This window comes from Nanorana parkeri, unplaced genomic scaffold (genome assembly GCF_000935625.1).
Source record: "Nanorana parkeri isolate BGI_ZX_2015 unplaced genomic scaffold, ASM93562v1 scaffold70, whole genome shotgun sequence".
Classification (NCBI taxonomy): domain Eukaryota; kingdom Metazoa; phylum Chordata; class Amphibia; order Anura; family Dicroglossidae; genus Nanorana; species Nanorana parkeri.
Window position 1 is genome coordinate 851,872 of NW_017306338.1, and position 24,220 is coordinate 876,091.

Below are 24,220 nucleotides of genomic sequence, written 5' to 3' on the forward strand. Positions count from 1 at the left end.
AAAGACAATCTGCTCCAGAATACCTGCCCGAGCTGCATAGAGATCTGTTAATCTGTCAGTAACAGAGGCAGGTAGGAAGTAATGAAGTAAACAGGGAGCAGGCTGGAAGACAACCTCTAGCTTGTTGCCCCTAGAAATCACCTCCCGCACCCAAATATCCGCATGCTAAAGAAAACTTGTCAGAGGGTTTAGAGGCCAGAGTGTAAGGCTTGTGTTTGAACTTGGAGCTAAAGGTCATGGATAAACCAAATTTACTTTTCTTGGCCTCCAAAGAGGGACAAATCTTTCTAGACTGACCCTTAGGTTTCTGTTGCCGAGATAGAAGAGTACTCTTGCCCTGATGGCATCCTTGATAGAGGCCATTAAGGGCAGCTCTGATGAGGTATTGTCCCTCAAAGATCATGCAGAGCAAACAATTCTTGCCTGCAGGCTCCATAGCCCAACACTTTGGCTAAACAAGGAAGAGTCCTCATGTTCACTTAAACAAGATCTCTAAGGACAGATGGAGGGAGAACAATCCATCTTTGCTGTTGCTCAAGGCTGTAAACACAAGTTCCAGATGCTTTATGACCAGCGATCGACCACTATAGTGATCAAACCCTCCTGATAGCCGTGCACAGGTAATCAGGGTCTGACAGTTGAATGTCAAGGTCATGATAGGATGCAATGTAGGAACTGCCAGGGAGAACAGAGCTCTTGAAAGGGCCTCAAGCCGTTTGTAAGGATGTCTTTAACCTCTTGCCGTCCGCCCGTTGTGAACAAACAGACGGACGACGGACTCGCATGTGGGTATTGTAATTTTTTGAGGTTTCGCACATGCACGCAATTTTAAGGCTTGACATGTTTGGTGTCTTTTTACCCGACGTGACCCCCTTTTATATTTTACCCAAAAATTGGGTAATAAATGTTTTATTTAATTTAGGGGAAACAGTTTTTTGGGGGGGGGGTTTCGGTAATTTTTCCTTAATATAGTAAAAAATAAAAATCCCAGTGGTGATTAAATACCACCAAAAGAAAGCTCTATCTGTCCCCAAAAAAATTGTATAAAAACCAGTTCAGTACAGCGTTGCATGACGGAATAAACGTCGGTCAAAGTACCACAGCGCTAAATACTGAAAAATGGCCTGGATGGGAAGAGGGTTTAAGCCGACCTGTGACAATGAGCCTGTCACAGGTCGGCTCAGTAGATCGGGAGCCGACTTTCGATCCTGGTCACGGCTCTCTGCCGTGACAGGGGAGGGGCTGGATTCCCCCCTCCCCGCCAGCGCTGACTGGCGGAACGGACGGGGGTGGGTACAGCTGGCTCTGCCTTTAGATAGGCAGAGCCAGCTGTCAGTCAAGCAGCTGGGCGGAACCCGGCACAATTGTCAGGATCCGTTTCAGTTGCGGCGTCTCAGTATACCGCGAGCAGCTGCTCGCGGTATACTGCGGCGTCTCAGTATACCGCGAGCTACAGCTCGCGGTATACTGAGCCTAGGGTGACGGGAGGACGCTAGTTTATGTCCTCCCGTTACCCTAAGGAGAACTATGGGGAAAAGCCTTAACCCCATAGTTCTCCTTTAACACCGCGGACTTCAAGTGGTTAAAGATAGGTGTATCCTCCACTGGGATGGTAGATGCTTTTTTAAGCTGGGATACTGCCAGACCAAAAGAAGGAGCTTGGGAGGTACAAACATCCCATCAGAATTTTTCCAGTCTCCTTAAAAGAAGACTTAGAACAGTGGGTGCACCGGAAAGGTCTTGCCATTCTTAGGGGCCCTAAGGGAGCCTAGACTGGAGTCGGCACTGGTGGATCCCAAAGTTTTAAAGGTGGTGCCTACTGCATCAAAAAGAACCGAAATAATCTCTTTCAGTTTGGGAGTAATGGCAGAGACTCTTCAGAGACATGCTCATCCATCAAGGACTGGGGAGTATCTGTGACCTAAGGCTCAGAGGCCACAGGCAGATTATACAGAGATTTTGTAGATGATGATACGGGAAGCATGCTTATGACCTCTACGGTCAGAATCTGCAAACATTACAGTTATCTAGCCCATAAAATTCTGCATAACTGCAGTCAAATCCTCCCTGGATACAGCAGAGGAGGCAATGTCTGATGGATTTAGGAAAGACTCATAAGATGGCAGAGACTCTAGCAAAGGGCACAATTCCAGGCAGGCCATCAGTGTCAGATACTGCATGGGACACAAGGCAAGCAACACAAAAACCTTTCGTGGAGTGTGGGCTGGAGGCACCCAGAACATCAGAACTATCCCCATGTATCTTGAACGATACATGATGCACAAGGTGAAGATAATGTAGCTCCAGGTACAAGGCAAAGCCTCAGAGACCAGGGTAAGCAACAATCTTGGCTGAAGGGAGGGAGGGAGCTAGTCAAGGGAAAAAAAGCCAGCAAGAAAACGTAAGACTTTTCTCAACAGAGCTGGAAAAAAAAAAAAAGGCAACCATCCTCCTAGGATGATAGCAAAGAAAAAAAAATAAAAAGTCCGAGGCATGCAGGGGGGTAGGAGGGATTATCCTGAGCTGGCCTACAATTTATTGTTTGCCTCCAATCCTCCTGTAGGTGGCAAACCTGGTAAAACCCAACAGTACAAGTCTTCCCATGTTCCTCAATGGACAAGAAAGTAAAGTGTTTCTAAGCAGTAAGAAATTTGCACCCAAATAAACTTGGTCTGCTGTCTCCAGGCAGTGGAAACAGCTCCTACCCCCATGAAGCTATCGCCTGAATAAGTAGATAATTTTAAGAAATAGCTCTCTTATCTTACCCATCAGCATCAAGTAGTTGACTTTGTGTGTCATACTCCAAAGAGAACCGAAAATGTGAATCTGCACCAGCACTGAGATAAGAGGCTTTAGGCTCCGGTGAAGCATTGTACAGATCCTGGGAGTCTTCCACAGGTAGAGATGGTTCAGATATCTTACCAGAACTCTAGAAGACAGGTAAAATATAATTAATGGCACACTGTATAATATAATTTATCTGAGTTAAGAACAGAAAAATAAAATGTGTGACAAAAAAAATAAAATTATAATAATTGTATCTATATTACTACTTTAGTATGCAAATGCATAAAAACATGTAGCTTTAATAAAGCAGTATTTCTCTGCTTTAATAAAACAATATATTTATACATTTGCAGTGTGAAAGATAACAATGAATAACATTTTACCTTAGATGCAGAGCTGATGAAGTTTGTTTTGAAATTAACAGGAGAAGGGGAACGGAAGTCACCGATACTAGTGTGCAGGGATCCTCTGCTAGCCTTGCTAAATGGCTGATAAGAAGGGATCATAGAACCAATCAATTCAAAGCTGCTATTATGACTGCTGTCCTTTGTCAAAGGCAGGTGAAAATCATCTTCATCTGCTGTAAAGAAGGTTTAAAAAAAATTAAAGTTAAAAAGGATAAATATGTATCTCCTGCTTATGTTATTAAAGATCTATAGTTACAAGCATATCTGCAAGGTACAAGCATATTTACCTAGCTTGTCATTTTCCTTACATCCACTGTCCACATGGTCAATCTTATCAGGAATGAAGTCACTGTGTAACAGAATAAATCTGCATTATAACATTTTTAAATGTCCAAACACAGTGCTTAGCTTACAGTCTAATCCTTGAAAGAATAACAATGCAATAATACAAAATTTGTTTTTCAATATATCATAGCTTTTGTTATGTTTTTTATCTAGGTCCCCAAATAGTAAAACAGTCAGAAAGGAGACTTTTCGGCCAACACTGATATCAGTGTCAAGTTGTAATTACTGCATAAATTGGACTCTTCAAAAATTAAAGTGACTGTAAACGCAGGAGTTAAATCTTAAAAATACATTCAAGTACCATAACGTAACAAAAATTGATCTTATTTGTGTATCACTCAGCTGCCAATCCTCAAATCATCTCTGAACTGGTGCTGACATGGTCCTTCCTTCTGGAGGGTGACTACTTTTGTTGCCCATGGTCCCTGTGTGTGCTGTATAGTAATGGCCGCTCCAAGCTCACTCCTGTGATGGACTACACAATACAAATTAGTAAACTAAATGTGTGATAATAGTCCATCACAGGAGTGAGCTTGGAACAGTGGTGCCCCCCCCTGCCGGACACCCCCCCGTGCTTCCCGGGCTCTGTTGCCCCTCCTACGGGCCCGGCGTCCTTGGTGTCCGCGGGGAGGAGGTCGACGAACTTCCGTTCATCGATCCCCTCCCCGTTCTATGGGACCGGGAGCGATGCAGATTGCATCACTTCCGGTCCCAGGGCTGTCAGTTCTGGGCTCCTGCAGCCCAGCTATAAGCTATTGAAGTGCGATCTGCACTTCAATAGCTTATTTCCAGTGTAAAGGTGACACTCGGGGTCTTTTGGACCAGAAAGCATCACCTTAAAGAGTACCTGTCACCACCATCTGCTATCACATGGGGGGGCTTGTAAGCCACCCCATGAGATAGCAGTCAAAGTTTAAAAAAAAAAAAAAAAAAGTCTAATCTAATAATAATAAAAAACATTTTTAAAGTCCCCCGCGAGCACGCGCGTCGCCACGTAAACATGCGTCGGGTGCGCCTACGTATGAAAACGATGAACGCGCTACACATGTTGGGTATCGCTGCGCACGCCGGAGTGAGAGCAATCATTCTAGGGTCAGTATTTTGGGGTATCTCTAAATTAATGACCTGTGGGGGCTTTTAAATCGTCTTCTATGGACTTTTTGGGGTGCTGCAGTTATTAGTCGTTTCACGGACGGACGCAATTTGTAAACTGGGCATGTTGGGTATCGTTTTACTCGGTGTAACCTAATCTTTTATATTCATTAAAAAAATGGGTATTTTATTGTGTTCTGGGGCATTTAATTCAATTTGTCACTAAATTTTGGGGTTTAATAAGGAGTTGCGCTAATATTGCGCTACATAAAAATGTGCAACTACCACCATTTTTTTCTATAGGGTCTTAGCATTCAGAAAATATATAATGTTGGGGGATTTTAAGTAATTTTCAGGCCTAAAATGTGGAATATAACATGGGTGCAAAAAATGGAAAAAAGGCCTCAGTCATGAAGGGGTTAAGATCATTTGTATTAATGCAGTTTCCAATAGTACACTACAGTAAGAGCATCTCCAACCACAAAGGACAGTAAAACAGATATGAAAAACTGCATAAAACAGTATTAAAAACAAACTTTTTTTTAAAATGAATCCAGATCAAACAAATTCACATTGCCCAGCAAAGTATTTTTGTTACATTTTTGCTGAGACCGTAACATACAGGGGTACAGGTACTCTTAAAGCCTAAGACCACACAGGGACTCATATACACGGCATGCACTACGCACACTTGCACACAAAGGTTGAACTCTATGGACCTGTGTCTTTATTCAACCTCAAATACTATATAACTTAGTCCTCATGTTTCAGAGCAGTTGGCTTCAACTCTCGCTGCTTGACTTCCCGGAACTTTCTATCCAGTACAAGCTCACAACGGACAGTGTAAACTCCAGCAGCCCTCCATCTACTAACTTGGATTAGGGAAGAGGGAGAAGCGGGGAGCAGGGTAGTGGCTTGCCCTGCTTTTCTTGTATGTTTGTGAAGACACATTACTAGCGCACACAAGGGTTGCTCGGTAGGACCCTGCAAGGGAAAGAAGCCACCCTTGAATAGGATATCAGGGCGACCAGTTGATTCTGCAGGAAGCTAAAACTTTAAACATAAAAGTGAAGCATCCATTGTAAGAGATTTAATAGAGATTTTTTTTTTGGTCCAGGATATAGACTCAAGACCTGCTACATTCTGGACAGAGTCAGACAGGAGATGGGATAAACAGGCTTTATTGTCCGCGATCTGTAGGGTAAGGGTAGACCTCAGGCCAAGCAGACGATTCTGAGGCACAGATAACAGCATCCACTTGCACATTGATGTTCTGTAGTATTACTTGTGTGCACTCTACATAAAACTCAATTTTAAAATGAAGGCTTTTTAACTGACTGGTTTGGGAAAGCACTTTGTATCATTCTAAAGTTAAACAAAGCAAAGTAAGCAACATAAATAATGGTCTAGAGGGCAGAATTATTATTTGTTCACCCCCAAATTATACTTTTGCTTACTTGGGTAGGAAACCAACTCTGTTCCAGAGCAAATGCATTATCCTAGACAGTCCATACAAGGAATCTTCTGTCAAACAGATAGCTTTGGCAATTCATAAACCACAAGACTAAATGAACTGTATGGTGAGGATCCATAAAAAAAGTCATATCGTTATTCTCGTTCTCTGTCTAAGTGCTGGAGCACGCGGTGTTGCACTGAACAGAATGTAAATAATACATTTACAAGACCCACAAAGTATAGTTTATGCATTTCAAATTTCATTAAAGGATATCTTACTCAATCTTTGTTGAATTGTCTTTAAATAACATCAAGGAAGACTCTGTAGCCATAGGGATTCTTCTATCTGGTATACTACTGTTCTGTAATCCATCTTTAGCCTCATCTTCCTCATTTCCATCATCTTCTCCAAGGAGATCCTTTAGTGTTCATAAAGAAAAAAAAAAAGCTCAGTAAATACTCCAACATCCTTCTCTGCAATTAAGTGCCACATGTCAGAGGAAATATATACTTAAAAAATAATCTGGATTTAGTTTAGAACATAACACAGAAAATATATTAGGATACAATGGGGGGAATGTATCAAAACTGAAGCAGACATATCTGGAGCAGTTGCCCATAGTGACCAATCCGCTTCTCTCGTCAGTTTGTTAATTTAAGCTTTCAAAATAAAGGCTAGAAAATGATTAGTTGTCATGGGCAAGTGCTCCAGTTGTGATAAATTCCTCTCAATGTATATTTTTCGTAGATGATGCAGTACATATTTATTGCATATTATGGGGTACTGTTGCTCACACCAGAGTGCAAAAAAAAAAAAAATTCTAGAGCTATCATTTACAGTTATCTCTAAACTGGTAATCTGTAAAGATTTTTAAAGTGTCACTGGTGGAGAATTTATGGGCATCAATATTTTTTGCAGCTGCATGCAATTTTGATGCGACATTTCGATATGACTTCATCTTTTACATTATTCATAAACATTTGGGACTACATTCTGCATCTTTTCACTACAATTAGTAAATTTGTTTACTGAAAATATACGTCTGATAAACAATTGCACAAATATCACAATTTCAGTCTACAGGTCCTCTGCTTTTAAAAACCCGCTTTCTTAGTCTTCAGCCCAAAATGCATGTCACTTTAAGCGAGCTTGCGGAAACTAGATTAGGATTTACAATGTGTTAACACTAAGGACAACTTCTGGCTTAAACCATCCACTACTTAAAACACGTTAACTTCCCTTAATCTAAAACCAATAAGATGGGTGAAAATAGCAATAATTAAAGTATAAATAAATAGCAAATTCCTAATTTCAGTATTACCTCAGCATTGCCCTCCTTTTCAATTTCCATTTCTTCTTCCTCATTTCCATCCTTGTCATAACCCTCTTCTTCCGACTCATCTGTCATTTCCTCTTCCTCTTCCTCCTCTTCATCCATATCTTCATTGTCCAGCTTATACAGGGCCTGACGCTTTAGACGTTCTTCATCACGACGCAGCTTCATGGCCTCCTGCAATTTTGCTTTCAGCACTTGCAGCTTTTCACCTAAATATTCCAAGAGAACAAGTACTTAAAAGCAAGCTATCATTTTGGCCACACCAAACATGATATGCCATTTTATTAAATTACCTGGCTTAGCATTATTTTTTTCCTCCTGGTTTTCACTATCTATAGTGACTGGAACAACATCTATTTTCAGCTCTTCTTTACCATCCGCTGTTCTCTCTTTGCGAACAATATGAAGGTTAACCTTTTTTTCACCTGCTGCTTTCACTTTGGGCATGCTATGCTTGAGGAATCTCTCCTTCAGGGCTTCGAGTTCTGGGAGAAAAATATAAGCACAAAGAATTTAAAAGGCATTCTCCGCTCTATTCAGACAAACCTTTTGCAGTCAAGTGGCTAATAACCCTAACATAAACCTTAATTATGACTTGCACTACATGTTCTTGCTTCTGATCATTAAAAAATATGATTTCTTGATATATAAAAGCTATATGCAAAAGTATAAAAATGCTTTTGATTTTGGTCAGTGTGATATATTGCATATAAATTTAAAAAGCACACCTTCAGCCAGCACGTAGCATGTGCCAACCTGGTACCTCAGGGATTAAGATCGCTCATTTATTGTTGTGCTGAGAATACAAATCTATCAGGATCTCAGATCACACACACAACCCTAATCCAGTGGTCTGAAAGACTTTATGGAGGGACACAACCGCTCTTTCTGCAACAGTAAAGTACAGAGCTACTGCTGCCCTGTTAAAGTACAACTAAAGGCTCCTGTATAAATGTCTAAAGAAGTCCTAAATCCAATACAAAAAAAGCCGCACACTGCCAATCTTTACCCAGCGCTTCTTTTTTTGTAAAATCCAGTCAGCTCCAAACTTATGATCCCTGCCTGTTGGCTGCTAACTTCTCACATGTTTCACCCAATTGGGCTTAGTCGTAGAGCATTAGTAGACTACTCTACAACCAAGCTTAATTGAGTGAAATGCATGAGAGGTGGGCGACCTCTCCCAAACACTGCAGCTCACAACAGAAGGGTTTCAGCAGTGACAATGAGAATATCAATGCTCCCGGCAACATTTTTTTCATCACAGTGTAGTACAAGCAGGCACAGCAAACAAGAGAGTGGCAACAGTGCTCTAAATTCAGGAGCAGTGCAGCTTTTTTGCCACACCATCACCAAAAGCTGCATTAAGTGCACTTCACTGGCAGGGTCAAAAAAAGGCATTTGTGGGACTTTTGCAAGGAAACTAAGAGAAAATTGAGTGCAGATGCACATATAATTAAGTACTGCAGAAAATGTATTATGGGAGGCATAGTTTTACTTCAATAGACAGATCAATATGCTCAATACACTTTGAAAAAAAACTATATTAAAACGACATACACAATAACACTACTAAAATCGAAATTCAGCATTTGGAGGTGGCATTTTCCTTTACTATCTAATACTTATTACTTAAAGTCTGCATCAAGTATACATGTAAAAACATGGCAATGAAATGATACCGCATGTTGACAAATACCTTTATTTTGCTTTGGCTCATCTAAATTGACAAATATTCCATCATCTGGCCTGAGAAGAGGTTTAACAGATAGATCAATTCCAAGAGCACGCAGTCTTTCCACTTTTGATAATTTGGGTTTCACCTGAGTCGATAGTTCATTTGTGCAGGTATTTTCGGTGACTTTACTTTGTTCACATGTAGTACTCTCAACCTCTGGTACAGGAACATTCTGTAGAACATCATTTGTCACTTTATCAGACTCCTCATTTTCTGAACTGAAAATTGGCTGACTTGAAACATCTTTGCACACATGTTCTGTTGTATTTCCTGAATTGCAGATATCAATTGCTTTGTTTTCTGTCAGATGGAATTCTGTATTTATCTTCGGCTCAACCAATAGCTTGTCTAAAGCAGATTCTTGGGATACTTGGGGGTCCTGGAGGGGAACATCTGGTTGTGGTGTAATTTCCTCTACTGGAAAACTATTTTCAACTGGCTCGGTGGAATTCGATCCAACCTTGTCGTCTGTGCTACACGGCTGATACTTTGAGGACCTATTTAACAAAAAAAATGTTAAATATAAAATCAACCCAAATTTTCAGTAAACGTTACTGGAAATATGATCAACTCAACAAAATAACTGCTTTACATTGGTCCTACACACAAGCCTTACTTAATAAGTTGCATGGCATTCCCTTGACAAACTGGTCTTGAACGACGCTTGAAAAAGTCATGAATAGTTTTGGGTTCTGGTAAGTGGTATGGCAGAGACACAGCTGACTCTGAAAGACAATTTATAGTTCATACATAAAACATACATCTACTAGCCGAGTGTTAGAATGTCTTTTTTAAATATAGTGTGGCTCACCTCTCAAGAGTCTCTGTGTTTCACTGTGCATGTGCTTTATGGCTTCCTTGCTCATACGTGCGGCTTTTCTCTCCTACAATATAAAACACACTACTGTCAGATCCTTAAACGGCTGAGCAAATTAAAGCAGTTACTGAACAACTGCTAGTGAAGCATGCAGCTTTCCCACTAAAATACTTAAATGATTAAATCAATTTATAACAAGCACTGGATCACTCTACACAAAATAAAAGTGCTATATATGTATATAAAAAACTAATATTGGAAGCAGTCATTTCTGACTTTGTATATGTGACCTTTGCCTTCTACATGGCTACTGTATAAAATCCTAGTAAGTTCATTTGGAAAATAGACAAACCATGAAGCAGCAAACCTAAACCAGTTTGCAGTTTCTATGTAGATAGGCCCTTCAATGTAAGTAAGTGGAAGAGGGGGTAGGAATTATTGGAGAGAATTCCGACAAAAGGCGGCAGAAGAGGCGATTATAGCAATTATGAAACTTCAAATATCTATAAACCTTTTTTAAAGCTTCACACATGCAGGCATAAATACAAACCTTTTTCTTCTCAAACTTATCCGTAAAACCTTCAGACTCATCATATACTACATCTTCCTCATCAAATGACTGGGCCTTAGGAAAGAGGGGGGGGAAAAAAAAGTTGGACCACATAGCTTACACTAATATTACAGTTCAGAGATTTTAGTGCTACAAAATAAATATATACAATGACTAAAATGAACTGAATGTTTACAATACATACCTGTCCAGACTTAAATTTGTTTTTTAAGCTGGCACGAATAGCTTCTAGGGACTCCTCCTCTTCATTATCACTTTCATCCTCCTTATCAAATAAATCTCCATCTGCTAAAAGGCAACCACTGTCATTAAGCAATGGCCCTTCTTCAGGCTGCACCTGAAACAAAAGTACAAGATCAGTATGAGAAAAAAGTGCAATATAAAAACTTCTGGTCTCATATCACTCACTTAAGAACCTAACCTATTATTGTACACATTAACAGCAAAATTACAGGTTCTTTGTAGAGTTCAAAATTAACTATCACTAGAATAGACATGAATAGACAACTTACAACCTTCTGCAGAGATTTGTGTGCCCAAGCCATTTCACAACAAATCCAATGTTTTACTTAAGGTAGAAGGAAAGGCTTACTAACAAAACAACAAAATAAATCTTCCCTCCTGTCTTCTCCCAAGGGCCCTGCTACCATTAAATTACAAATGGCGGTGTAAATACCTTTTTTAGCCATTTTCCCCATTCAGTCATATAACTGCAAATCTCCGATTTCTCTCCTTCTGGTGCAGCTGATGGAGTCTCTCCCCCTCTAACAATATCTGGAGCAGTGGACGCCGATGGACAAAGCCACCAAATTGCAGGGAGGAGCAGGAAATTTGCAATCAAATGACCGTATGGAAAACAAAGCTAAGATCAAAAAGTTATTCACACTGCAATTTGTTTAAAACTATGCAGGGCCACGGAGGAATATTGAATTCACTTTTGCTTCTACATTAAACAAGCAAAAAATAAAACATTTTGCATTCTTATAGGCACCTTTACATTCTAAGCTATTGATTCTTTGAATTGTTACAGACAAACAGCAAATGACCTCACGTTAGTCATAAAGAGACCATACACAACAAGAAGCACAAAGTGGCGCATTCCTAGTTCTCATGGCATGGGGCAACGTGTCACAATTTTAAAAAAGCACTCCAGGAGTTTGTTTTGTCTTACTAATCAGCGGCTTCTTATACCGGTCCTTCAAACCTCTCTTCTCCTCCTCTGCTGCGGTGTAAGGTCTCATAAATCATTACGTCTATACACACAGTATAGATGTGAGGAGGCCGAAGAAGATTCCAATGCAGCGAGGGAGGAGATAGGCTGGAGAGAGCGCTGTGACAGCTGGCCAGCTTGGAGCTTCAGGCGAGTATAACTGTTATTTTAGCACCTAAACACAAATGAGCACTTAACCTTTGAAGTGCAGGGGTAGCCCCACTGCAAGGGTTAATAAAAATATCCCAGGAGTTCTGCTTTAAGATGCCTCTCAGCTTTTACTAAGTCAGATACTTCCCTTTACGTGGATGTATCTGTCCCTTAAAGGGAGATTGCACAGCAGCAACTGTAATGTCATCAAATTAGGTTGTAATAGTGGACTAAGGAACATGCTTACAAAACATTCTGAATCTCCTCACCAGCACACACTATTAATTTGTTAATTATAGGCACAGCTTGAACAATCGAAGCAGGGAAAGCACAGAATTGGTTTCGATAAGAGATTGATTTTATTTTTGCAAATTCCTTCATTTGGTCTATTTTAATTCTACTGCTACTTTCATAACAATATTCTTGGCCAACGAATTGTCTCAATAAAAGATGAACTCTTGTTTTCCAGATTCAAAGGAGGCATCATTTTTCATCAATGACACATGCACATGGTTTCTGGCACAGGTCACTTAAAATGCGTAAGGCTAGAAACCATGAAATAAAGCATGAAATGTATTGGACTGCCTAGGGTAGTGAGGTAGATCATTTTCTTAAGCACCTGCTACCGGAGAGATGGATGCAGCCTTTTGCTTACTGTGAATGAAAGCTGCCTATAGTCAAGGTCACCCCAGCAGTCCTTTGCCACCTAAGCTACTACCAGTAAAACTTCTCACAGTTGAACAATCATCCCTACTAAGTGAATGGGAAATACAAGAGATTAATAGTACAGATCAGTTTTTAACCTCTCTTGCTTTCTTTCTTCTGGAAAGAGAATACTGTAAATGCAGCATGGTAATGCTTACATAGGTTTACAAATTAAAAAGGAACTCAAACTGCACATTTTGCTATGACAAAGAATCCATCAAACAGATGAATTGCTTATAAAACCAATTCAACTTGAGGTGCCCCATTAAGTTAAAAAATATGCTGGACAAAACCCAACCAAACTATAATACTACATCAACACTGCTTCTGGTGCCTTACATATTTTTAAATTAAAGTGAGTTGGTGCATACTGGTCTTAAACAAGAATACTTCCGTAAGTGCTTGGTTGGTGGTCTACCTAAACTTACCTTTGACCTTTTTGTTTTGCCTTCCTTAAGCTTTTCAACGGCTTTTAATTTCTTGTCATCTTTCTCTCTTCTTCGTTCTGATTTACCTTTCCGTTTTTCTTCTAAGCCAGTCTGTTTTTTAGACATATGGCTTCTCTTCTGCTTCTTGTTCAAGAACTCTTTTTGTGGACTGTCCTTAGTGTTTCCCACAATATTGTTCAGCTTGTCGGAATCAGCAGCGAGATCTCTTTCGCTATCTTCATTATCATCACTGTCAACCAATGCTGTTAGTATTCTACGAGGCTTTACCTTCTCTACAGTTTTGTTCTCTTTGTCCTCGTCACTTTCAGGGTCAAGCTCATCTCTAGCAGCAATGGTGCTACTTTCTACCTCAGAATCACTGTCTTCAATTATCTTCTTGCTCTTTGTTTTCTTAAGTACCAAGATTTCATCATCTGAATCTAAAGATGTTAAGAACAATGATTCACTTTTGTGTTTAATTCTCATTCTGAATACAATATAGTATTAAATTATGTGTAAAAATGAACATTAAATAAAATCTGAAAGCAGAACTTGAGGCAAACAACCAGGAACACATTTGAACACACATACGGAATCATTTTAACTTGACAAAGGACAGCACTGTGACTTGTATAGCTCTGCTACAATGCACAGTCAGACAGGTGACATCCTTATTTTCCGTTCAGCTCTGCAACTGCTACCGTGTTTCCCCGAAAATAAGGCAGTGTCTTATTTATTTATTTTTCACGAAAAAAGACACTAGGTCTTATTTTCAGGGGATGTCTTACCTGGCTGCAGCTGTCCGCTCTGCCGTCCAGGGAGCCACGAACAGGTGGGCGGGCATGTGTGCAGGCAGGGGGCGTGTCTGGCAGGGGGGCGGGAGGGAGCTGCCTCTCCACTCTGATCCATTCCAAGGAAAAACAGATAGATAGGTGGGCGGGCGAGGGGGCAGGCATGCGTGGGGGCGGCGGGAGGGAGCTGCCTCTCTGCTCTGATGCCATCCAGAGAGCAACAGATAGGTGGGCGTGCGGGTAGGTGGGCGGGCGAGGGAGCTGCGGCCGGTCTTCACATGTAACATTTAATTACATGTGCAGCTACCCCGAAGATAAGACCTAGCGCTATCTTCAGGGATGCCTGTAATAAAAGACCTACCCCAAACTAGGTCTTATTTTCGGGGTAGGTCTTATATTACAGAAATCCCCGAAGATAGCGCTAGGTCTTATTTTCGGGGAAACACGGTATTATCATTCCACCTTAAGCTTGCTCTTTGGATGATGAACCAGCGCCATCACACTGCTGATTCAATTCACTGTCAAATCAGCAAACAGAAGCCTAAACATGAAAGTAGATCATCTTTTTGTCTAGCTCCAAAGTCATGAACTGTGTCAGCCTAGATAGTAGCAGGAAGTGAAAAGACAAGAAAATACTTAGTTGGCTAACTGGATATATTTTACGGTGCCAATCTTTGAGCTCTCGTTATCAGGCACAGGGTCCTAAAAATAACTTAGAAAGTATCATAGAATATCTAGATGAGAGACATAGAGACAAGGATGTCATTTATTAAGGAGTCTAGACTGTAAAGGAAACAAGCCCCATTTGTAGGGCTGCAACAACTAATCGACATAATCGATTATTGAAAAAGTTGTCAACTTTTTCAATAATCGATTAATCGGCTTCCGATCAGTTGGCCCTGTTCACAGCTCCGCACGCTGTGCGCCGCACCTCCTCATTGTTTAGGAAATTGTAATGTGTTCCTTCTAAAAAGAAAAATGTAATACAGATTAATAATGGGTCACAGTAAAATACCTTCATTCTGCACAAAATCCATTCTTTCCAGTTGGTGTTTTGGAGAATTCATTTCACAGCTGCCTTGACCACTATCTGAATCACTGTCCAAGGCCTTCAGTTCAGAGTGATTTTGCACATTCAGAAGTATCTTTAAAATAAAAATGTTAAAGCCTATTAATCTCTATTGGTACCAATTACAAATGTTTTCTGATTGTGTATTGGCAGCGACAAAATTATTTAACTATAATTTATAGGTATGTACTTGTATATGCTTAACTATAGGAAGTGCAAAAATGAAACACACACACACAGCTACATGTACATGGGGCTAATAACTGCATTTTCTCGCTGCAGGTATCACAGGCAAGTCCTTACAGCTGTGGTCACTCTGCCTATGCAATTGAATGACAGGCTGACAGTGCCAACATCTGTTCATGGCTATCTGCATGTAATGGTAGAGGGATAGATGATCACCCCTGGATGCAGACACTGAGCTATTAGCTCCATGTGCATGTGGTCCAGAGGATCTAGCCCATATGATATTCTAGGAGGTGGATAACACATTAAGGTCCCATGCACATGGGCCTCTTGCATTAAACACAGGAGAAGTTATCTGGGAAATATAAACTTCATTGCTTCCCAGATCACTATTTCCTGTATTAAGATGTTCCTGGGTTAAGGCAGGTTTAGCCATGTAAAACCAAGATAAATGGTCCGAGGACACAAGCATATTCTTGTTTGTTAAAAACACAGCTAGACTAAATGCACCTACATATTGCTAAACATCTAGGTGTGCATTCAGCTATAGCAAATCATTACATGCGTTTACATGGAGAAAGCAAGGAGAAATGAGCTCCAAAAGCAGCTTGAATTTTAATTCCTGTAAGCACGGAGCCTAATACTCAACATATTCCATGGTTCTGTGCTCAGCCCCCCCACCCCCCACTTGTTCCACTTGTAATGACTAGTTCCTCAAAGCACTTCTTCTGGCCCTCAGTTCCACTTGTGACTAGTAGTCCATTGAAGCCCCTATTGTTGCCAACTAACCACCACCCCTCTCACTAACATGATCATATACAGTGCAAGATCATTGGCTACGGTGACGAGGCTGCTGGTAAGAGCACCAGTCCACATTCCAGCACTGAAGAACAGATCACAATGCTGGCTGCCACCAGACCGCAGGCTAAGGCAAGAATTAGCTCTGCAGCAGGCGCATGTTAAGTAAAGGCAGCTTAACACATTAAGACGATGGACATGCACTGCAACATGTGTTGTGATGTGATGTGCTGCATTGCCAAAAAAGGGCCAGGCCTGATCTTAGGTGCACAGAGGTGCATCTGCCGCCCTATCAAAAAGAATGGACTGAGTTCACGTGTTCAGAAAAAACACTGCAAATGGTGTGAAGGAACCCTTAACATATTTTGCCCCAAAAAAATGTAATTTCATATATGTGTCCCCGATTCCATTTTGCTTAATAAAAATCTATTCTGTTTTTTTTTGGAATTGGTGTACCATATTGTAGTAGCCAGACAACAGCACTCTCTAACACACACAATGTGCATTAAAGCCTTGGTTCTCAACAGGTGGGTCGTGACCAAAAATGTGGGTTGCGGCCCTGTGTTCAGTGGGTCACCGCATGGCTTACACTTTTCTAGGCGAGTGGCTCCTCAGCCTCCTCAGCGCAGCACTTTCAGTTCTCACACCAAGCAGCCATTTAGAATATGCTGCCCGACGCCGAGTGTCAGCTCGAGATGGGACTATGGCCGCAAGGGAGCTCCGTTCATACATGCATTGCTTACAATTACCACGCAAAATCTCACCTACTGTGAATTCTGGTGTGGGAGTTGTGTTGCATTGCCGTTCATTTGAATGGCACCCCAAACGCACCTCCCACCCACAGTTAGATCGTCCGCACCGTAACGTACGGTACCGCAATGCCGTGAATTCCAGTGCAGTGCGACTTGGGTCATGACTTAATGAACAAGGTCAAATGTGGGTCCTGAGGTTACACAGGTTGAGAACCACTGCCTCAAAGGGTAAGTTCACTTTCCTGGGTAAAATGGAAGTACCCACTCAAATGTGACCCCCCCCCCCTTTCAGCGAATTAGATTGGGCACCCGCTTTAGTTCTTTTGTTTTTTTAATATCCACATCCCTGTACTTACTATGGTGTGGATATTTAATTAGCAGCTGCTTTAGTTCAACCTTGTTTACATATACTTGATAGCCAATGAACAAAATAAGCAGTAAATATTGTATAAGGGGCAGGGGTGGGCAAGCTCCAGCCTTCCAGATGTGGTGAAACTACCAATCCCATCATGCATAGGTTTCTGAGAGTCATGCCTGTGGCTGAGAACCTTGCAATGCCTCATGGGATTTGTAGTTCCACCAGAGCTGGATTGCCAGGGTTTGCACACCCCTGGATTAGGGTAGCTGGAGTTATTCAAAAGAGCCAAGAAACATATTTTCAGAAGGAGGTGATCAATGGCAGCACCTTTATTTGTCTTAGGAGTGGTCTAATGTAACCTTATTTCTAGGTCTTGTTAGGTATGTTGTAGGACAAAAACCAAGACAAATAACAGAGGCTCAACACACCTCCCCGCCCTTGACAGATTTGTATCATTGCTCCATAATGGAGAACACTGTAAACTGCATAAACAATATTTAATCATCTGCATAATCAAAACATTCAGCAACAACTATTACATCTAAAACGTTTTTTGCACATCACAAATCTAGTCATGAACCGGCTCTGCTTTGAAATACAAACTCGATCATTTTTTTTTTATATCACAGTATATATTGACCCGTGCTGCCCACCAGCCATTACACACACACGGCGACAGACTTAATATCCACGGAGTACAGAGCAGCAACAAAGACGGACCACACACTCTGCCCCATGCAGCCCAGGACGGACACAGCCATTCACAGACTTTCTCGAATACGAACAGCCGGTGTGACAGATTAAATATACACAATAACAAATACCATAAGAGAACCACGTACCTCAGGCTCGGATACGGCAGCCATAGTGTTCGCCCGGTGACAGCTCCCGCCAATACACACAGCAGCTGCCTCAGAATTGGCGCTCTGTGAGAGGGGCGGGGCCAACGGATAATCCGCCAATCACAGAAACTCCAGGGGGCGGGTATAGGTGCGTTTCAAAACTCGCTTCACAACACACGTATGTGCGGTTCAATGACACCTCCGGAAAGATGTGTGATGTATTTCCTGTGGTTGAAGATCCAGAACCAGTACCACACATATCAGTCTTTGCCCTGAGGATGATTCCAATGCATTCATTAGGAAATAAACTTTCCATTTAAACACATTCCACGTGCCTCAAGATATAAGGGAGGACATTCATCAATGATGTTACACAGCAAGACAATGCTAAATAATGATGTGAGGGTGCTTGGGGTGAACCCACTTCGCCTAAGCCTGGGCAAACTGCAACTGACAACCCCCACCCCCTCTTCTGGCACAACCAATTGCTGTATGTCCCATGCACCAGCCCAAAGCTACAAAGCTGTAAATAGATACATAACATGTCAAGCCTTATAATTGTGCTCGCCCATGAAGCTGCAAAACATTTCAATACCCAAAATTTCCCATAGGGGACACTTTGAAAGCTTTTACTACTCATCAGTTTAGTGCTAACAGTCATTGATGGCCCTAGAATTATTGCTCTCACTCCTACGTTTGTTGCGATATGTAACATGTGTAACACGTATGTATGTGCGTGCACTGGGGCACAGGGGACTTATTTTTCTTATATGTTACTTTTTTAGTTTTTTTAAAACATATTTTTATTTTTTACACTAACCTTATTGCTATCACATAGGAGGCTAACAAGTCCCCTATGATATAGCAGATAGTGTGGTCTTTCAGACCCCAAATGTCACCTAGGGTCCCCAAAGAATCTGATGAAACAGTGACACTGGAAGTGATGTAATACACATCACTTCCGGATCCAGTGATCGGAGGAGAGATCAGCGGCTGGTAGCTGCTGAATCTTTCTCCGATCGTTGTGGGGAGACCTGCCGTGCCAGTCCTGGGCCACGCACGGGGGACAGCGGAGCCCGGGGAAGCCGGAGGGGGTGGGGGCAGCACATGCTGATGTTCTGTACAAATTATCCAGCTTCTGTACAGATATGTCAAATATGTCAGATGGTAACCATTGGGGGCTGCTCCTCGCTGGGATCAGGGAATACAAACAACATTGATATGCCACCTCTAAGTGTAATATCAATTATTCAAATGTAAATAGAAAGTACTCAATGTACTTACGAAGGTACCATGTACAGCGCTTTGAACAGTCCTCTATAATTGCAGTGTCTCCACTGAAAACCGTTCTATGGTCATTCACTTTCTGGTATAGCCGCAACAGCAGCCGCCGGACACTACTGTCACAAAGAGCAGCCGCTGTAAGCTCAGGCTGACGCGTTTCCGGGGCCATGCCCCCTTCATCAGAGCCACAGCTAGCCCACTGTGTGAAGGGAGATTAAGGATCGAGAACAGCCAATCAAAATCCAGTACTCTTCGTGATGTGGTGGTAAACAGTAATTGGTCAAGTTCAGAGCCCATCAGGAGCAAAACAGCTCCCTGTGCATAGAGAACATACAACTCCGATGCGTTACATACCCTGTTTCCCTGAAAATAAGACCTACCCCGAAATTAAGACCTAGTACCATTTTTGGGAATTGCTAAAATATAAGACCTACCCCGAAAATAAGACCTAGTTGTGATCATTCCCAGGGCCGGTGGTGCCATAAGGGGGAACTTGAAGAGCCGCTAGAGAGAATCAGCGGTGCCAACGAAGCCGGCGCTAGAGGAAGCGAGGCTGCAGCGCAGGAAGCAGAGCCGCATAAGCCGATGTTTCCTCTGTAGCGCCGGCTCCTGTCACAGACGGAGTGCATTTGGTATCACTCCGCCTGTGACAGGAGCCAGCGCTACAGATAGTGAAAGCGTGCTACGCCATTTTGGATCATTTAATTTGGATTTGCATTAACTTTTGATTGTTAAACATTAAAAAAAGACCTACCCCGAAAATAAGACCTAGTGTGTTTTTTTTAGCCAAAAACAATATAAGCCAGTGTCTTATTTTCTGGGAAACACGGTAGTTGTGTAGCATGTATCTTTTATGACATATGGTTTGTAAGTTTTGGTTTAGCAATGACATTTGCCGCAGTATTTTTGGAGATTTTGGTGTCGCTTGTAATAGGGTTCATTACAATATCAGCAATTGGTTGTGTATCCTTAATATGTTACCATGTTTTCCTTATTGTTCTTGCTATTTGATTACTCAGTAAGCAATGTCTTCTTGTCTCTACTACAAGGGACCTCCACTCTCTTCCCTCTTCCTGAAGAAGTGCAGCTAAAGCGCGACGCGCATTCAAGTTCACTCGACCATAGGATACAACCTTCAATGATATACTACTTCCCCATGATTATGTGAGCTCCTGATTTATCCATATGAGTTAATAGATGTTATGAGTGGCATTGGGAGGTTATATATTAGAAAGAGGTATAGTTTAGACCATGTTTTAAGCTACTGTATGTTAGCGATACCCAATGATTTAATTATTTTGGTTCATGTTAATATTTATGCAAATTTTAATTGTACATATCAATAAACTTTGGTGATTTTAATAATGTGTTATAGTTTTGACTATACCCTTGGCACCCTGATAGCCCTTATAAAGACTTATTCATTTTTTGGGTTTAATTTTGGGGTGTGGTGCCTGTTTTCCCAGAGACACTATATGCATTGTTGCCTGATAATGATAAAGGCTGTCTACACAGATAGAGCGTGAATATCCGATTTCCATTAAAACCAGTGCCTTGATGGGTCTGAAGACCCCATAAAAGGGGGAGTAATGTAATTCTCCAGTGCCGGGTCTCCCCTCTGGCACGCAGCTGGCAGCACTTCCATAAGTGCCAACATCATTGCCAATCAGGATATACCGTAGCTTTCCTGATTGGTGCAGTTTAACCTTTTAGCTACCAGGCTCTGTGCTTCACTTATAGCAGAGTGAGGAATGCTAAGGATGTAAGGCTTGCTGAGCTGGTCAGCTGCAAAAGGTTAAAATTGAAGCGACGCGTGGCTTGGCAGATTTGCAAGCAATGTGTCGCTTCACTTCTGCCATGCCCCCTCCAGCTACTGTAACTCCCCTGTGTCCTTGTGCCTGTTCTGTTCCCCATGCCATCCTCAAGCATTATGACCCTTGTGTCTGTAGAGAACCCTGAGCATCCAGTGATCCCTGTGATTCCAGTGCACCCTGAGCATCCATTGACCCCTGTGTCTCCAGAGCACCCTGAGCATCCAGTTATCCCTGTGTCTCCAGAGCACCCTGGTCACCCTGTGACTCCACTGCACCTTGAGCATCCTGTATTATTCTGTGACCCCTATGACTCCAGTGCATTCTGAGTATCCAGTGTCGTCCAGTAATTCTTAGCCTGTGAGCTTCTGTGTCTCCGCACAGTCTAGGGTAAGCTCTAGCAATCCAGTAATCACCTGAACTGTCCTTCCTTCTGTCTATGAAGACCCCTATCTATCACTGGAAAAAATAATTGGTCTTAAACTTTCTATTCAACTTTTGAAAGAGTATGGAAGGATTTAAACCTTTAGGAAGCTACTGTTGCTGTCTGTGTTCCTGCTCAGAAGAGTCATCACTTTTTTTGTTCTTTTGACCATTGTCAAAATTAGCCCTGTATGGAAGTGCAAAACCAGCTTAAAGTGAACAAAAGCTCATCGATCCAGGCCCCAAAGTAACTCTGTTGCCTTCTTAAGGAAAAAAAAAGAACCTGCAAAAGTAAACTTTTTATACACACATTGGCCTATCCCTGATTCCTGGAACCTTTACTTTCTTGCAGAGCAAAGCCAACTGAAGTACTGTATCTTCAAATCTGACACCCTTCCGGGTAGGTTGGATTCCTGCATCCATTGCTGTGTGCTGTGTTCCATCCACCAGCCCCTTTGTCACTACTTTTTCCATTCCTGATAAGGACATGTAAGGTGCCATTGTTGACTTCTCATTCTATCTGGCTGACTATTGGGTTTCTTGTCTTTTTTTAAAATGAAAACATTTTGATAACAACACCAGCAGGAGTGTGAAGGAACAGGTAAGTGTTTTCCCACACGTACACACTTACCACGAGGTACATATCCAATCACAAATTTCAGTGAGGCGATCGTGGTCAGACTCACCACACACATCTGGCAGCTACTCATAGTTTCCAGAAAGCTTGCTATTGTATGGTTTGTGTATTCTGCTGTCTGTTCTTGAGGTGCTGGCAATATTTGAAAGTTGACCATTTCCTGTGGAATGACATTCTGCTGCACTGATACACAACCTGAGCATCTCTTGTGCTGAAGACATGAATTGGTTATGTTTAATGCTGCTGGTGCTTCTACGCAAAGGTAAAGTAAGATCAAATTCTGTTACTTGTTATCAGTTTGACTGTTGCAACACTTTAGTGTACAGCATCTAGGATTATAGAAGCTCCTTCATTTACAGGTGACATCATTCTTATTAACAAAGCCAGATTTCACATATAAATAATTGCACTGGGATTCTTATTACTTATAGACCTCTTCAGGAAACATATAGGCACAATCATTAGAAAAGTGAAAAAGTTTACAATATACATATATACATAATTCATGTACAATATACATAAAATTAAAATACCTCCACTAACATGTATGCACTATTTCATGTCTGGCAGTATTATGTTTCTAGCTCGGAGACCAAAGAGAAATATTTGAGGTTATAAAGAAAAGCATTGACTAGAATAACAATGATGAAAATGATTTCAGTTTACTTAAAGCAAAAATACTGGATGCCTCTCAAAAATGATAAATACCTGGCTGTCATGCTGATTTAGTGGCTTCCGTACTTTCTGCGTTACTGACCCATAACTACCATGCAGATTCAGAGAGTCGGAGTGAAGTCAGAACTCCTGATCTGCATTCTATTTTGTGGTCACTGACTAAGAAAGTAGTGAAAACATTCCAAGCAATTAGCAATTTAAGAAGGAGACATCAAGAATGTCAGCTTCCACACTTCCTCAATACAAACAGAACTCTTAAGTATCTTATGTGCATAAATTTGTGCAGCATTGTGCACTTTGTATCAATGCATTCAGATTTCTAACAATTTAGCACTAATACAATTTAACAATTTTTAGGCTACTATTTTTCATAGACCATGGCACAGCCACATTTCAAAGACTATGTGGGTGCAATTGTATTTATTTATTTTAGTTTTGGAGTACAGAAGGGAAGAGTTAGACCCTTTGTCAAGTTGTTGTTTTTGGTTGTTTTTTTTTGCTGCTGCTCTTCTATTTGTCCCAGAGACCATTGTGAGAGAAAATAAAAAAAAAGTTTAGTTTTTGTTAGAGAAAGAAGTGAGGGAAAATAATCCAATGGAGACACGTGTTCTTACTTCAACTCTCTAAGATGGGAATTCTGTTCACTTTAGAGAGATTTCCGCTCATTTTCTGTTGCATCTTCAGAACAGGAAATTTAGGGAGATTTCCCCAGTAGGAACAAGCAGCAAAAAATAACCTGATCTGTGTTTTTCTCTTTTCTATCTAAGACAAAAAAAGAATTGGCTTTATATACAGTTTAAAGTAAAGCATGTATGGACAGAAATGTTTCCATCCAATATACAGTACTTGTTCCAGATCTGTGTCATGAGGTGGCCATACACTGTGCGAATTTCAGCTGGTTCGTACAGTGGGTTCAGCTGTCTGCACTCTTTCGGCCGGCATCCCTCTATCAGCTGATCTAAGGAGCCAGTCGGGAAAATCTTCGTACGACCAGAGCCGCCAGCCAATTAGATGTTTTTGTTTGGGTATTCTGACAGCGGCTGCTGTCAAAATACAACACAAGCAGCGGGGATTCCTCCATCAACATGCTCATAGCGTTTGTGGAGGAATCTGCTCTATTCTTTTTCATTCAGGGGTGAACGAAAAAAATAGAGCAGTGTATGGCCAGCCTTACTAAGTGAAGGCAGGATAAGGTTTTGTAGCCCCAGAACATTCTTGTTTTTAAGTCAACAATAGAGCTAGATTCAGACTAAACAAGGCTCTACAGGTTAACATCTGCCACCACCGTCCCTTCCCCCAAAACTTACTCCACCTTCCATATGTATATGAATGCTGCTCATAGGAAACTGGTTACAAGGCTGGTATTTCAACTGAATAAGGTAGTAAGTACCCTGTTCACATATTGCTAGAATATTAAAAAAATAACATTATGGGCTTGCAAATTTACTCAAGACCACTAAAACTATATATTTTCCGAGCCCAGGGGGTCTTTAGACTATAAACATGGCAGTCCCAGTTTTGTATTTTGCACTATATTTTCCATAAAAACACAGTA

General features: G+C 41.3%; 1 protein-coding gene across 1 annotated transcript in view; it reads right to left on the bottom strand.

Annotated features, from left to right (window-relative positions):
- The window catches only part of CLSPN (claspin), a 33,762-nt gene extending 15,872 nt beyond the window's left edge, over positions 1-17,890 (bottom strand). The window contains exons 1-14 of the mRNA XM_018576556.1: positions 17,836-17,890; positions 14,846-14,975; positions 13,030-13,479; positions 10,731-10,870; positions 10,526-10,600; positions 9,970-10,042; positions 9,775-9,883; positions 9,120-9,655; positions 7,717-7,908; positions 7,409-7,632; positions 6,366-6,505; positions 3,482-3,543; positions 3,171-3,367; positions 2,766-2,929 (exon numbers count right to left, since the gene is read on the bottom strand). Coding sequence (XP_018432058.1) covers positions 2,766-2,929; positions 3,171-3,367; positions 3,482-3,543; positions 6,366-6,505; positions 7,409-7,632; positions 7,717-7,908; positions 9,120-9,655; positions 9,775-9,883; positions 9,970-10,042; positions 10,526-10,600; positions 10,731-10,870; positions 13,030-13,479; positions 14,846-14,975; positions 17,836-17,859 — 2,516 coding nt within the window. The 5' untranslated portion in view covers positions 17,860-17,890. The remainder of the gene's footprint in view (positions 1-2,765; positions 2,930-3,170; positions 3,368-3,481; positions 3,544-6,365; positions 6,506-7,408; positions 7,633-7,716; positions 7,909-9,119; positions 9,656-9,774; positions 9,884-9,969; positions 10,043-10,525; positions 10,601-10,730; positions 10,871-13,029; positions 13,480-14,845; positions 14,976-17,835) is intronic.
- Between the last annotated feature and the right edge of the window lie 6,330 nt (positions 17,891-24,220).